General features: G+C 44.3%; 1 protein-coding gene across 3 annotated transcripts in view; it reads left to right on the plus strand.

Moving 5' to 3' along the window:
• The window catches only part of COL15A1 (collagen type XV alpha 1 chain), a 242,956-nt gene that overhangs the window by 174,011 nt on the left and 52,516 nt on the right, over positions 1 to 16,429 (plus strand). For all 3 annotated transcript variants that reach the window (XM_074987940.1, XM_074987942.1, XM_074987941.1), the window contains 4 exons: positions 4,079 to 4,123; positions 7,821 to 7,883; positions 10,003 to 10,038; positions 10,128 to 10,211. In XM_074987940.1, the coding sequence (XP_074844041.1) occupies positions 4,079 to 4,123; positions 7,821 to 7,883; positions 10,003 to 10,038; positions 10,128 to 10,211 (228 nt within the window). The remainder of the gene's footprint in view (positions 1 to 4,078; positions 4,124 to 7,820; positions 7,884 to 10,002; positions 10,039 to 10,127; positions 10,212 to 16,429) is intronic.

Here is a 16,429-nt window from a genome sequence, read left to right on the forward strand (position 1 = left end):
ATTTATTAAAATTGATTTTATAATGCCGGGTTTTCTAAATTTGATTTTGAGTATCCTCACTTCCCACAGGCTCCCAAGAAATTCAACACATTGCTTCCACACTGAAATCCCCAAACATCGATTGTTATAGCAGTGCATTGTGGGAACGTGTCCCACAGTTCTCTCAGCCCCACATTCTGAACCAGGTGCAACAGCCCTGTCAGTTTCCCGGGTCCAGCAGCTTGGGGGACCCAGGAAACTGACAGCACAGCAGCCCTGGTGAATTTCCTGGCTCCCGCTAGTACAGTAAATCCTCCATTTAATGGACTGATGGTAGGGCTGTCCATTCTTCCCCGTAGTGGTTAAATGTGAGGGTTTACTCATCCTCCCTGCAGGCTCCTCCAGCCCCAGTTCCACCCCAACTTCCCTCCAAAAAACAACCCCGCTAAAACACTGCCACCCCTCGGCCCAAAAAAAACCCCTCTTCAAAAAATACCAAACCCCTGCCACTCACCAGCTCCAGTGGAAAAGCTGCTCGAGCCCACTGGCTGGGGGTGCCTGGTCTCAGGTTGCGAAGGGCGCCTGCGGGGTGGGTGTCTGCCCATGCATCTGGCCCCGTGCAGCTCAAGCAGCCTGGTGGTAGGGTGCCTGGCCTCGGGATTCCTGGCCCCACGCGCAGCTCCGGCAGCCAGGTACCTGGCCCGGCATGGCTGGAGACACCCAGTGAGCGGGGTGCGTGGCCCCACGCGCAGCTCAAGCAGCCTGGCCATGAGGTGCCTGGCCCCCACCACAGGAGTGCAGCAGCCTGGTCAGTTTCCCAGCTCCCACTAGTAGGGAGGAACTGGGAGCCAGGTATAGCACACATAGCTCTGTGGGATAGGTAGGGGACATTTCTGAGGCTAATAAATTTTGATTTTAAGACTTGGCACTTCCACACTGGCCTTGAATCAAATTTCTGAATTCGAGCTTGACGCTGCACCTGTCGGGTAACTGCAGTTTTGTAATCTCAATATTAGTGCTCCCTAAATTGAGCTAATAGTATTTACAGTGAAGACAATCACTTGGTAATATTGAGGTGCCTTAAATTTAAATGTATCTCATAGTGTAGGCACAGCCTTAGACTACACCAACACTACCACTTATGGTGGCAAAATTTATGTCACTCAGGAGTGTGACTATTTTGCTTCCTGAGTGACACAGGTTACAACAACGTAAGTGTTAGTACACATGGAGCTCTACTGAGGAGAGTGGCGTCACCTCAGCTGGTGGCGGCGTAGCTGTACTGGTGCCTCTGTGGCCCTGTATGTGTAGACATGCCCTAAGAGAAAAGTGAGTGTGTCTTGCTTGTGAAAATGTATCTAATCCCCATTACAAAACAAAACGCCTTTCCTTTTTTAAAATAAAAACTCGCAGTGGACTTGTGCAGTGACGCTTGACTTAAGGTCTTCAGCATGAATTTGGAAAGTCCTGGTGAGTCTAGACTCACAGCAACTCTTTTCAGAGTCTCAGCCCTTCTCAGCTTACTCCCTGGGTCCGTGGGGAGATTAGTGTGATCTCTTCCCAGGCCAGGGACAGGAGCGCTTTGGTGCAGTTGGTGAAGTGGACCCAGCTCTGTGCCTTGAGGTACCTCAGCAGGCAATGACATACCTAGGCCCAGCTACTTGTGGGGGCCTTCACAGGAAAGCAGGTGCCTGGTGAGGAGGAGGAGGAGTTGCCTGATACACTGGCAGAGGGTGAGAGTGAGGGGGCTGCTGGCAGTGAGGTTATATGCATGGAAAGGGGCAGCCTACCAGATGGTGGTGAGGAGCTGGGAGATGAGGCTTTATGCCCTGGGCCCACACTGAAGGGGTTTGATCAGGAGTGGCCAGCTCTCAGGAGTACAGATTTCCTCCCCTTATGGCCTGCCCCTGTAGCAGTTGGTGGTCTCTGCAAGCTCCCTGCCCATCTCATTCCCTCACTGTGCTGCTGAGGTAGCCACCAACTGGCAGTTCTCCTCTGCACAAGCATGTCAAGGAGGTCAGCAGTCAGTGACCGGGGAACCTGGGCCTGAGGAGCTGAAGCAGCTGAAAAATCCAAGTACTGGATTTTTCAAAACCAAGCAATGCTTTGGACGTTTTCAGCAAAAACCAAAAGCCCTAGTTATATGGTGCATATTGTACCATATCACAGTAAGCGAACAGCAAGGTGCAAACATTGTAACTTGAATGCCTATGGGTAGGTACCCAAATCCATACTTATGCACTTGCATAAATTGCCTGAATTATGGAAATGCTGTGCCCCACACACACACACACACACACACACACTCTTCCAATGGAACTCAAATAAAGCTGCCAGCACTCAACACCTATGCAAATAAGGATGCTCCAGGCCAGGTCATGCTTATACCTTATATTGTCCATCTGACTAGGAAGTAGGAAACAACACACAGTTCACCTCGTGGAGTTTCCTCCAAAGTCTTCAGTCAGAGCATCTAGTCTTGCTTAGCCTGACTAGCAATCACCAGAAATCCAGTTCAGAGTGCTTTAAAGCTGTATTGCTTGGCTAAAAAGAGAGAAAATATCACTAGGTGAGTGGTAATAGATGTTTTTTTGTTGGAAGTACTGGCTGTAATAGCAAGGAGAAGTCTACTGTTTTATGCAATTGTGATTTGGTTCAAAGTAGTCCCTCTTTGTCCTTTGTTAGCTCAAGGTTAAATATTACAGCTCCCAAAATGTGTAGGTGTGTGAGTTCCAGGAAGTGACTCTGTATTTGATAAAAAACAAAACAAAAAAAACCCCTCTGTCTGTCTTGTCACACAAAAGACCTTCTACCCCTTGCAACCACAGTGATGGAAGAAAAGTAGGAAGGTCTGTGATAAAAGAACTGGAATGAAATTTGCAAAAATATTTCCAGCCCTGCTACGGACTTCCTGTGTGACCACAGGCAAATTACTTAATCACACTATATTTCACCTCCTTTTCTGTAAAATGGTGATAATAGTTGACAGTAAGGATAAATTCATGTATTTCTGAGGCACTCAGGCCCAGATCCTTAATAGTTTTTAGGTACATAATTCCCATAGAGCTAGGCACCTAAATACCTGTGAAGATCTGGGCCTTGATATTAATGGGTTATACCTTTGTCCAATGTGCCTAGGTCATCACATGTCTATTATATTTGTCTCCCAAGCCAGTTTTGTGTGACACACCTTTTGTTCGGTAGCTGGCAGGAATGGACGATAGGCCATTTTCTCTTAATTGCTGTTTTTCAATCTGGCATAAGCCTGTGAGTCACACTATGTATTTTAACACATCGTCTATTACCCCCATTTAAAACAAGCCTTTTGTTGACAGCTCTAGAGTTAGTCCTGCCCTGGCAATGAAAGGGCCTGATTTTTCCATTGCCTTGTACCTCAAGAAGTAATCTATTCCAGTGCAAAATGTGTAGACTGTCACCAGTCTGAGCTCATAACAGGGTTTTGTACCCACTTTTCACAGATGGAACTGATTTTGTGAAGTTAGAAGCAAAATTCGTTTTTCCCCTTTCTGAGTGACAAAAAGCTCTAGAAATCTAAATAGAAATTACATGGAGTTTAAAGCCTGACTAAATTTATAAATTTAGTAGCATGTAATTCAATATATTTTATATAGAACAATCCATTCCAGATCAATGATTTGGCTATAATTCATAGCACAGGTGCATTTATCTACCATGGTAACCTCAGTGTCCTGCTTCCAGCTGATAATTATGTATCCAAAAATCTGTTTTTATGGATAATGATGGTTATTATGAAAAACTGCTTTTTCCACCAGAAGCCAGTGATGTCTAATTATCATGAGTAAAAGCATTCCTAAAAGAAAACATTTTTGGAAGACTTTTTGACAAACTCAGATTCATCAGTGCATTATTTCTGTTTTAAACCAGTTCAGCTGTTGAAATCTACCTATTTTCATTCTTTCTGTAAAGGAATAAGAGGAGTTAAACTACCACAAAGCTGTAATATGGCACAGCTGAAGAAAGCTCTTTATTTAATTCTAAACAAGCTAGTTTTTTAATCACTGTAGTTGTACTGCATTTTGATATTTAACATGAATTATCTTGTGTATTTGTATTTCAGGGCGAAAAGGGGGATACTGGTCCAACAGGTATAAAAGGTTTAAAGGTAGGGAAGTCATGGAAACTGGTCTACACATTTATTGTTTTTTCCCTTTAGTTTTCGCTCTTTACACACTAAAATGCTGGTTAATGTTGATTACTTTGACAGAATAATCAGAGCTGGATTTCCAGGTAGGCATAGTAGGCTTGTGCTTAGGGAAACCTGCATTACCTCTTTCATAGTGGCTGTGTCTACACTACAAAAATAACTTTGAAGTTGCTTACTTCAAAGTTCAGCGTCTACACACACCCTACTTGGAAGTTAAACTTTGAAGTAGGGCCATACTACATTCCTGGGAATGGAGTAAGGACTTCAAAGTTGGGCTTCATACTTCTAAATTAACTTTAAAGTAAGGGAAAATGTGTGTAGGCTCTCTGCTAGCTACTTTGAAGTTGTGTCTAACTTCGAAGTTAGATCCTAGTGTGGACACGTCCATTGTGTGCAACATGAAGGTCAGATGTAGGCAGTGGGAGTCCTAATGATGCTGTATGTAAGAACACATAGGCTTATATCTATACTAGTGAGTTTTGTCAACAAAAAAAGGGGTTTTATTGGCACAACTCGTGGAGCACCTGCACACAAAATGTGTTTTGTCAACAATCTGTCAACAAAACTGCAGTTCCGCCAGCAGCGTTCTGCCTTTCCACAATGAAGAATAACGCCTTTGTCAACACTTTGTAACAACAAAAAAGCCACGTAGAGGTTCTGGGGGGCCCTTTTTTGACAGGCAGGGCTTCCTGTTCTACAGGCAGCCCTATTTGCTGAGCTTCTGGTTGGCTGTTCTGCTGAGAGACTGGCCAGGCAGTCTGGCCACTCTCTGTCAATGGAGCGGATCACTTTTTCAATCTGCCTTTGCATGTGGACGTGATCTGTCAACGGAAGTTTTGCCGGAAGATCTCTTTCAACAGTAACTTCTGTCTACAGATCACTGTAGTGTAGACGTAGCCCTTATATGTAAATCTGGCCCCAAGAATCTCAATCTCTCTCTCTCTCTCACACGCAGACGCACACCCGCGCACACACACACACACACACTTCCCAGGGATTTTGTAAACTACCCATGTTGTGTTATCATTGTCTGTAAACTGTATGAGCTGTTGACAGATACTACAATGTTTAAAAAATATTCTGGGCCTGATTCTCTACTGAGTTACTCCAGTTGTACAGCAGCATGACTTCAGTGTAATCAGTGGTGTAAACAGTGTAAAACTGGATTAAAGCAATGACTAATCTACTGCTTGCAGAACTTTTTATCACAGTTTTATCATAATAGCACCTGTTTGTTTTAAATTTAATAAAATAACATATTGTAGAGTCTGCTGCTTGTTATAAATTCCATCTGCTGCACATATTTTGAACTTGCGGCAATCCATATGGAGCTACCATTTCTGTACTGTATTGACGAGTAGGAAAATTGTCTTGAACTCTTGGTTTCTTTAAGGATGTAACCAATTTTCATGTGTGAACTACTGTTGAAGAGGATACTCTGTGTTACAGCCCTTCCTCCAGTAGTTATCGCTGAATGATGCGTGCAGTTGTGATGAAAAGTGGTTAAAAGCATATTTCCAAAGGGCATAACTGTTATGAACGATGTGACTCCAAAGCTAGTTAAAGATCAGCTATCAGAATCAATCCGTTCAATCCATAAATAACAGAACAACACCAGCAGATAACTCATTTTCTTAGAGCTGAATAACGTACAGTTCTGGAACTTTACAATTTTGCCTGTTAGGAATGAAAGAAGTGCAGAGGATGGTATTTTTATTTTATTTCATTTGCTTGCAGAACTCAGTTTTCCAGCACTTAGCAGATCAGACAGAAATTAAAAATAAAAAAAACCCACTATTGGACAGTAGTTATTAAATAAATGCCAGTTTCAGCAGTGAAATAGTGTTCGGCTTAGCTTATACTAGCTTTTCCACTGGAAACCTTTTTTGGTCAGGGTTGGGAAAATAAACCCCATGACCAACAGAAGTTTGGCTGACAAAAGTGCAGATGTGGTCAGTGCTATTCATTGGGGTGATTCAATTATGCTAGGAGAGAGCTCTTGCACCCAGACTACATGGGAGATGTCATAGCAGCAGAACTGTGCTGGTCTAAGGTCCATTGTGTAGTCACAGCCTTAATGATGTGAAGACATGAATAATGTTAAAAAATGAGGCATGGCCATACTGTGCTATTTACAGGGCACATAAAGTCACCGTCTTTCTTGCTCCGATAAACTTGAGTGAGAAGAACAGTTGGTGAAATTACTGAACATTTGTTCCAACAAGAAGTGAACTAAAGGCTGGAAATGCAGCTGCACCCTGCTCTTAGTCCTAACCCATCTCATCTGTGTGTGGTCGGAGCTCGCCCTCTTGAGCAGGCTCCCCAAGACTCTCTGCACTATCTCAGCCTTAGGGCTGGTGACTCACTGATAAGTCATCATCAGGCAGCTGCATAGCATCCTGTGCCTAAAGGGGAACAGCCCTAAAGGGATCTTGCAACCTGCGTGGGAAGTTCTGTTCATCCACCTAGAGCAGGGCAGAAGGTAGAGATGAGAGAGCGCCTGGGGAGACTCCCACTCCAAGGGAAGGCAAGGACTACCTGCACACCCACTGGAAGCAGCACGGGGCTTCTGGGGGAAAGGGTGGGGCATGGATGGAGAGGAATTGAGGCAGGGCACTTTAATATATGAAGATATACACCTATCTCATAGAACTGGAAGGGACCTTCAGAGGTCACTGAGTCCAGTCCCTTGCGTTCACAGCAGGCCCTCTCCCCATCTCTGATGGATTTTTTTCTTTAAATCTCTTTTGCCCCAGCTCCCTAAACAGCCCCCTCCAGGGCTGAGCTCTCAATCCTGGATTTAGCAGGCCAATGCTCAAACAATTAAGATATCTCTCCCCGCCAGTGCTTAACCCTACCAGTCCTCACCCTGGTCTCCTTTGGGCATACTCTAAGCCTCATTTTATAGAACAACTTTGTGATATAGGCTCCCGAGTGCCATTTTGAAAATGGAACTTGGGCTCCTAAGTCACTTGTGAAAGTTTTACCAACTGTTACTGAAGTGCTCTTTTATTCTTCAATACCATCCTTTGCTGGTGGCAGAGGAAAGTTGGAGTGACATAGAAGGGTACAAACTGTTCTTAATGACTCAGAAATATCAATATTATGAAGGTTATTGGTGCTGTGCTATGGAAAAAGAAAAATGGAGATTTCACATGTTATAAATTATCACCTTTAAGTCCTTCTATTGTGCAGAGAATCCAGGCTGGCAAATGCAACCAAGGACATCTGGCAGATTTGGAATTTTTACGGCTTTGTTTTTCTTTGAGAGAGTATTGTTGTGCATTATACAATGCCTTCAAAACAGCAAAACTGCATTTCAAAACTACAGTGCCACCTGAAGTTGTCTCCCTTGCTGAGGGACTGTCCCTTTTGCTGCTATGTGTGGTGATTCTTGTTTCCCCTGAAACAATGTGACCAAACATAAAGAAACACATACACAAAAGTACAGCTCTGTCTATGGCTGCTGCTCTCTTAATTGCTTTATTAGGAGATTAATTTTAAAAAATGATTGGTTACTGTGTGATATTTAGAGCTTTTCCAATGGAATGGTTGAGCAGCTTTCTACAAATCTGGTAGAATACTATGAATGCTGCATTGAACTAGATGGAATACAATTTAAAATTAATAAGAGTGTGTATTTCTGTTCCAATAGGGTGAGCAAGGTGCAGATGGAAAACCTGGATTTCCTGGTGTTGAGGGGCGTCCTGGAGATGCAGTGAGTTGTACCACCATACTCTCTTTACGTGATCATTTAGCACAGTTCTTCCCAAACTATAGTCCAGCAAGTACCAGTGATCCTCAGAGTACAACCTAATGGTCCATGGAGAGATGGCTGGTCGCATTTTGTTGGCTCTCATCCATGTACTCAACAGCACAAGCAGCTTGAAAATATATGTGATGCTTTCCTGATAGTGTGTTACTTTGTAAACAATTGACTGTAGTTATAACAGATACTTTATTCTATCACCAGCAGGAAGTGTGGTGTCCAAAAGGTATTTGTTTAGCAGGACATGGTCCACACTATGAAAAAATTGAAGACTGTTTGGTATAGCATATCTCTAAATGTATTGATAAGTTTCTGCTTCTAGAGAAATCTGCAAGCATCAGTACTGTTAAGCATTTCTATTTTAAATCAGTAATTACATTGTGTCGAAACTTGGCAGTAAAGACGTTGGCCTATGAATGCTTTTTTGGTTTGCATATGTTCTGGAATGAGGTTCCATTTTTTTTATTTTAAATTGGAAGAGAAAAACAGATCCTCGCAAGATGAGTGCTCTTTTGTGTTTAACTCAGTCAACCGATAGGAGAAAGTGAAATACAGACCATTTACCCACAGGTGTTAAATAATGTGGACTGATTGCTTTTTGTTTTAAAGAAAAATTAAAACCAGCCAAATTATAAATGAAAGAACCATCTCAGGTCTAGCAGCAAGGAGGGAACTTCCAGGTCTGTGGGAACTGTTCCAGCACAAGACAGACAGAAAGTGCCCGATGATTAGTGACCCGTTGGAAAGGAAGTACTAGAGGCTGGCCTGCCTCATGCCCCACACCTTGTGCACATACACCCCTAATGTGGATCACTTTTTAAGCCATTACAACAGTGCTTGTTTCTTTTTTCTGTGTGGTCATGAGTGACGCTCTGTGACAGGCTTAGCTCACTGCTGAGAGTTGCAGCATTCTGGGTACAAAGTGTCATGAATTGGGGTCATTCCATATTAACCGAAGACACAACTCAGTAATTCAACTCTAAATGTCTTGGTTTATATCAGTTTAAATTAGCAGTGTCCCCCCAGTTCAGTAGAATTTATTATGCAGTGGAATACTTATGGATTTGTTTCAGGGGCATATGTAATCTTGTTGATTGAAGACAGGGCTTGGAAACAGGAAATCTGAGTTGTAAACCTGTTTGTGAGACTAATTTGCTCTTTAACCTTGAGCATGTCACTTAAACCCCTTTGTCTCTCATTTTGTTTAGGCTGGACATCCACCTGGTGTAAATCCACGCTGAATTGCACCAAGTGTGGGTCTGACTCCTTTGTCTATAAACTGCTACTCACCTTTGTAAATTATTCTGAAGTATAGAAATTAAGCGCCATATGTCTCAAGGGTGGGCAATAAGCAGCCTGCAGGCTGGACATGGTTCACCAGGGTTAGCCCCTGGCAGGCCTCTAGATGTTTTATTTACCTGTGCGTCCACAGGTACAGCCACTCACAGCTCTCACTGGCTGTGGACATACAGGTAAATAAAGTTTCTGGTGGCCCACCATGAAGTAACACTGGCAAACTGTGTCCTGCTTATGGGCCACTTACTGCCCATCCCTGATATATCTGCAAAGTATTATGTGTTTTCATTTTTTATTACCAATAGAAAAAGCTGCATAAACACTATCAAAAAGTAAGGTCTTGATTTACATTTTTGACACATCAGCGTTATCTTAGATATAAATTTTTTACAGTCATAAAAGCACATAACCAATCATCTTGAGAAACACCTGTGAAGCCTTCAGTAAATCTTATGCTTGTGTTCCCTTAGGAAAAAGAAAGCAGTGTTGTAGGTGAAAAATACGAGCTCTGTCCATTTCTTTCCTCTTGGTTCTCTCAGCCCCATCTCCTACTTTTCCATTGTCAAAGGCAGTAGAAATGAATAAAAGCCCTCAAAACCAATACGCACTTAGAGCCTGATCCAAACCCATTGCAATCCAGTATCTTTCCATCAACTTCACTGGGCTTTGGATCAAGCCCTTCATGAACATTATTCTCTGATGATGGGAAGGACAGTATTGTCGCACCTTTTCCTTGTAAATTGTTAATGCTTCTTTATTAAATTGCATGCAGGGTCCAAAAGGAGACAAGGGTGACATAGGACCCAAGGTAAGATGGGATGGCTTTCTTCATTGAATTGTTACTGGAACACTGATGTTTAATAAATGACCTTTTCATCTCTATTACTGTTCAAATAGGGTGAACCAGGACCAGAAGGTGCTAGTATTGTTGGACCACCAGGTCCACCAGGCCCACCAGGGCCGATCATAGCAGTGCCACGGGTGAGTATCTTTGTAAAGCTTTGAGATCTTTACTGTCCTTAAAATGTATCTAGAGTTACATGACAATGAAGAACAAAGTGTGTTGGTGTTGATTTTCAGTTCATAGCTGCAGCCCTGAAAGAGAAAAATCTGTAATAAATATCTACATCTAACCCTCCACCCCACCCTGCACACATTTTTCCAGTGACAGTTGCAAGTTACAGCCCATGCATTTTGAACCCAGACCTGTAGGATTTATGAAAGAGCCAAGCTCCAGTCCTCCACCTTAAAGCCTGCTGTCTCTGGTTCCCAACTTCTGCTTCTGATCTTCAGTTTGGTGCCTCCTTTTGATGTCCCACACTCCTGACCCACCCCACCCCATATGTGTCATGTGACTGTGGACTCTAGTCAGCCTACTAGGGCTACTAGGTCTCACCACCTTGCCGTGACACAAAGATGAAGAAGGCAGCAAAATGAGAGAAAAATCTAACAGAACAATGGTGGATTCTCTTAGTATGTGCAGGAGCCATAAAAAATTAATGAGGCAATAGAGCACAGAGGAAGTATTAGGTAAAGGGGCTTTTCTGGACATGTCTACACTGCAATTAGACACCCATGGCTGGGCCATGCCAGCAGAATTTGGCTCTTGGGAGTCAGGCTTGGGGTCCATTTAATTTTGGTGTCAATGTAAGAGCTCAGGCTGCAGTCAAAGCTTTGGGACCCTCCCATTTCACATGGTCCTGGAGCCTGGGTCTCCTTCCAGAGCTGGAATGCATGAACAACAATTAAACACTCTTAGTCCCAGGAGCCTGTGTCAACTGGGACAGACCAGTCACCAATGTCTAATTGTGCAGATGTACCCTGTGATTTCAGCAATATCTGGAATCAAACTACAATAGTGCCAAGACTCCATCGTGCTTTCTGCCAGGTGGGCACTGTACAAATAAAATAAATAGTCCCCTTGCTGTAGCAGTATCGGCACGTGTCAAAGAGCAGGCCAGTGAAAGGTGATACCGAGAGCCGCACAGCCTTTCACAACAGACATTTTCAGTGGAATTTGCTTTAGAGTATTTTAGGCTTTTAGGTGATAGGTAAGAGTAGAAGAAATAAAGGAGCCTAGAGATTCGGATGAACCAAATTTTAAACTGACTTGCGAAGTCCATATAGCCAGTTGCATATGACATTGGGAAACGGGGAAGCTGAGAATGTCTACAGGAAACCTGTAAGTCTCTCAAACAAGTAGAATCGTTCAGAGGGTAGGAGTCAGGTCTTTGGCAGCAGTTTTCCAGTCTTATAATTAGAGGTGAGGAATCGGCATGACGGGAACCAGGCAATAACAGAGTCAGACATCCCACTTTACATTTTATATTGACTAAAGCAGCTGTGTTTCTGACTGTGACAACAATTGGAAAGTGGATCTCTAATGGTGGCAACCGCAGCCCCAAAGGAATTTGAGTGGCTTTTTTGCAGGACAAGAACGGACATGTTATCTTGAAAGAGGCTCAAACCCCTTGGGAGAATAAAGAAATCAGTGCTGTGTATTTCACCTAGTTTCTGCTTTACTTTCTGGCAATTTTCAGTAGCTTTCTGATAGAAGGATGAGCTGATGGTATAGAGCAGGGGGTCTGCAACCAAAATAGCAAGAAGAGCCATTTTTTCAAATACAGTTACAAAATCAGTACTTCAAGAGCTGCAATGTATGTGAATATGAGGTGGTCCTTAATAAATGATGTCAAACTGTACTTTTTGTAACCCTATTTTAAGACCAGTGCACACAGTAATTTGTAATGCAATCTGTATAAATATTTAACCCCTTTCTGAGTCCTAGTAGGTTGCAATATCGGTCCTATCTAGCGGCAATGACTACCAGAAAGGAATTGGTGATCCAAAGGGGGGTCAATTTAGGCACATACAGTATAGCAGGGGGCCAGCAAACTTTTATGTTGGGCCCTATTTTTTGTCCCTGTAACTAGCAGGGCCCCTCCCTCAGCTTGTTCAATGACCCAGAAGGAAGCATCGGTCTCCCATAAGTTATGTGCCATGCTCCTTGCTGGGCTGCAAGCACTGCCTTCTGGGTTGTGCTCCCAGCCTGAACCAGCCCCAACAATGTGCGTGCTTACCGTGCCAGTGAGTGGCAATGCCTAGGCTGGCTGGCTGCAAGCATACTGCTGATTGGAGGAGCTGAGCTCCCACCCTGACCCTGTCCCCACAGATCTTATTTCCCTAAACAAAAAGGGAGCAGGGAGCCCTCCTACTACCTTTAGTACAGCTCCGCTCCTGCCCAATCCGTTTCTGGCTTTGCTCCCTGACGACTAGCTGGAGCAGCTGTAGCTTGAGCCAAGGCAAACTAAGTGTGCGGGTGAGGGACTCTGGGGCTGCAGAAAGAGTTTGCAGGAGCTAAGCAAAATCCCAGACATCTTCTGATTTTTGTAAAGAGAGTTAACCGGAGGTATGGGAAGCCTAATTCCAGTGTCCGGAGGCACAGAAGAGTTGGCACTTGGAGCTGCAAATGACTTCTCAAAGAGCTGCATGCAGCTCCAGAGGTGTAGGTTGCTGACCCTGGTATAGGCCCTGGTCTGAGACTCAGGAGAGATTAAATTCTCTTCCTATCTCTGCCACAGCGCTTCTAGGTAACCATAGGCATGACATTTAACATTTCCATGCCTACATTTGATAGTCATGCCCCCCTTGTAATCTAGGAAGACAGGTGATGTCTAAAGTGAGAGTTACAAATAAAAGTACAGTAAACCCTGGCGATACGTGAATTCAACATGTGTGTATCTCACATTAGCGTGATTGGAGGGGGATCCCAAAAGCTCCCACCCCAGACAGCTGCTGAGGTTCAGGGGGAGGAGATCCCCCTGTCAAAGGTGAACAGAAATGGCAACAGCCAGCTCTTCCCCTGAGTGCTCCAACCCCCACAAACCCAGCTGAACTCCACCCCCACACACACTCCTGCAGCCCTAGCCCACCACAGGCTTAACCGCCCTGACCCCCTCCCACTGCCCAAGCCCCGCCAGCTTATGTAAATTTCAAGGTAGGCCAGGGCTGCATGGAATACAACCCTTGCGTATCTTGGGGGATTACTGTATTCAACTGTATGTGCAAGAAAATTCAGTAGAAACTGTTAGGGGGAAAAGGTGAGCGGCAGACTTTCTGTAATTGATCCATCATATTTAATGTCCAAAAATCTAGTGAGGAAGGCATGGAGTGAGTCTGATCAGGAAATATAAAGTAAATTTAAATGATATTCACATTGGTTTTTAAGCAATTCTACCTCTAATATTTTAATGGCCCATGGGGTGAGAAACTGAAAGCTCCACGCATAATGTACTTAAAATACAAGAATCCATTAAGCAGTAAATCTAACAAAATATTGTTGTTTCTGCAATATCCGTTGAAAGCAGAAAATCCTATGTTTTAGACAGCACTCGTGGACCAGGATACTATCTCACAAGGTTGACATGAAATGGTGAGCGCTCTCTCTACTGCATTGCCACTTGCTAGCAAAATAAACAAAAAGGCTAGGGTATATGTCTACACTGAGGCTATATCCATATGGTTGGTTTTTTCAGAAGTAACTTATTTTAACATTCTAATGTCTAAAGTTCCCCTCCCCCCCCACAAAAAAAAGAGCATTCACACTGCAAGAGCATTTAGAAATTGACTGGTCACACTAGGGAGCCCAATAATGAAATAAGAGTAATGATGGGATGCCTCGCTGGAGGCCAATTATGTCATATTTATCTCTGCTTAGTACACGCTAAATCAATTTCAAAATTGAAAGGTACAGGGATCAGCGAAAGTCGTTCATTTTGGTGGAGTTACTATTTCGAGTTAAATGCTCCATTATTCCATGATAACAAGCTTTGCAGTGTGGAAGCAAAGCATTCTCTCTCTCACACACACACGCTGAGCGTAGACAAGTCCTCAGTGTGATAGAAAAACCAGAGCTGGCTATCTGATAGGTTTCTCTGTACCCTGTATTTTTATACAGTACTGCTTACAATGTGTTGCTTGGTTGGCACACATGGTGTCTATTTGAGGCTACAGATCCTTTACAAAATACACAAAGCATGTGGTCCAAAGCAGATTGAAATCAATGGGAATTTATTCATTGACTTCAATAGTCTCTAGATCAGAATGAAAGCCAACAGTTAAACACTGAGCACTTCCAAAAGATTGTGTAACCTCAGGGCTCCTGGAATTCTGCCATCAACTGAATATATGGTGGAACAATTGCAACGGCAAAATGCTTTTATTACTGTAATTGAAGTAATTAGCACACATCTTGCCCCGTCTGGAGGGACAGAGTCTGGAGTGCAGAAGAACCAATGTGATTCTGTTACACTGGGAGCCAGGCCATAGCAAGCTTCACAGGCATCTGCTGCTGCTCTCCTCTGAAACTTGAGTGGGCAGAGACTTCTGCCTTTATGAAAGAATGATATTCAAGACAGAGTACAAATTGGATAAGTTAGAGACTGTGTGCAGCCATATCTGAGATCAAAGGGGGGATGTGTTTCTCAAAGCAAGTGGGACTATCAGAAACGAAATGAGAGTAAAGAGGCTTGGGCTTCTCTGAGGAAGTAAGTCAATGCTGATGCACCAATTCTTGCTGTGCAAATGCTGTAGCTAGAATTGCACATCTGAAATCGACTTATTTTCATAGTATAGACCTACCATCTATAAAAGCACTAGCAGATGTACCTGCTGGTGCTCATGTCTTTGACTGAAGAGTTTTTGTTTGTTTGTTTTAAATAAATGAGAAATGCCCCTCCCTCTGGCAGCCACCCTCCCCCATAGTCTGCAGGCTATTGAGGTAGGGGCAAGGCTCTGGGGGTTGCCCCCAGCCTCCAGTGCCCCCTCTTTTGGCCTACAGGCTGAGCAGGATAGGATCTGGGGGCTGTCCCCCCTCCATCTGTCCCTCTCTTCAGCCCGCAGGCTGTGAGAGGCCAGGCTGTAGAGGCTGCCTCCAGCCCCAACCGCAGCAGTCCCACAGCCCGCAGGCTCTCTGGAGGGGACAGGCTGTAGGAAGCTGCTCCTCCTCCAGTTGTCTCCCCACAGTCTGCAGGCTGTCCTGTGTGGGGCCAGGTGTCTGGGAGGGCCAGGCTCTGGGAGGCTGCTCCCTCCAGTTCTCTCCCCCTCGCCCGCATGATCAGCAGGCTGTCTGAGGGGAGTCAACCTCAGGGGGCAGGCTGTCTGGGCAGGGCCAGGATCTGGGAGGATGCCCACCCCCAGTTACCCCTTTCTGTCCTGCAGGCTGTCAGGGGAAGCAGGTTCTGAGGGCTGATCCAACAGCCTCTCCCCATTGCATGCAGGCTCTTCTTGGGGAGATTGGGGGGCTGGCTGTGGGTTCGGGGCAGGGTAGCCATTTAGTCTTTGTGGCTGGTGGCTGAGCCCCAATCTTGCTGGCTTCTCTTTTGGTACTGCAGCTGCCCACAGTGGCCACTCTCAGTGTGGTGTCCCTTTCGCCTCCCTCTGCCCCATCCCTTTTCATGGTCTGGAAAATAGCTTCATTCCTGGCACTTCCTATTTTCCAGGCACAACCAGATCCTGACCCCCTGACCCTGGCTTAAGTTAGAGTAAGAGGAAGGTGCATACCAAATTTGGTGGTCCTAGCTCTTGTGGCTTAGGAACAGTTATTGAGCAAAGGGACTCACAGAAGCACGGACAGACGCACACACTTTCTAAAATATAGAGAGAGAGGTGCAGATAGCTTGCAAAACCAAGCTGCCACCGCCATGCTGTACGGGAATGGATGAGTGCACTACACGGTATGGAAAAATAATGTATATCTGAAAAGGAACTGTCCAAAACCACAATGAAATAGGAACAAAATTGTCGTTAAAGCCTGAATGCTGCTATGAGATGTGAACACGGACTCAGCACCCAATCTGCACTGAAGTGTGGGGCCGAAGCACTTATTCTAAGCTTCATCCTATAGGGAAAAGATGATCTCAAGTTACAACCCACCTGTGTCTGTTTCCTCATCTGTAACTTAGGGATTCTTACCTCCCAGGCATAGAGATACTCGGTGTTGTAATGTTTATATACATTAAGGTGTGATAAACAGGTAAAGTAGGAGTATTCCAAATGCACAACAGAAAAGGAAAAAGCAAAGAATGGTCCCAGTAGCCTGCTCTATATTCTCTGTCTCCACAGTTCTAATAGGGTGCTGTAACCTGGCTGTGCATTTCTAGAAATGTGTCTACCCCAGGTAACCAATTTAATACTTGCTA

This window comes from Carettochelys insculpta, chromosome 2, assembly GCF_033958435.1.
Source record: "Carettochelys insculpta isolate YL-2023 chromosome 2, ASM3395843v1, whole genome shotgun sequence".
NCBI lineage: Eukaryota > Metazoa > Chordata > Testudines > Carettochelyidae > Carettochelys > Carettochelys insculpta.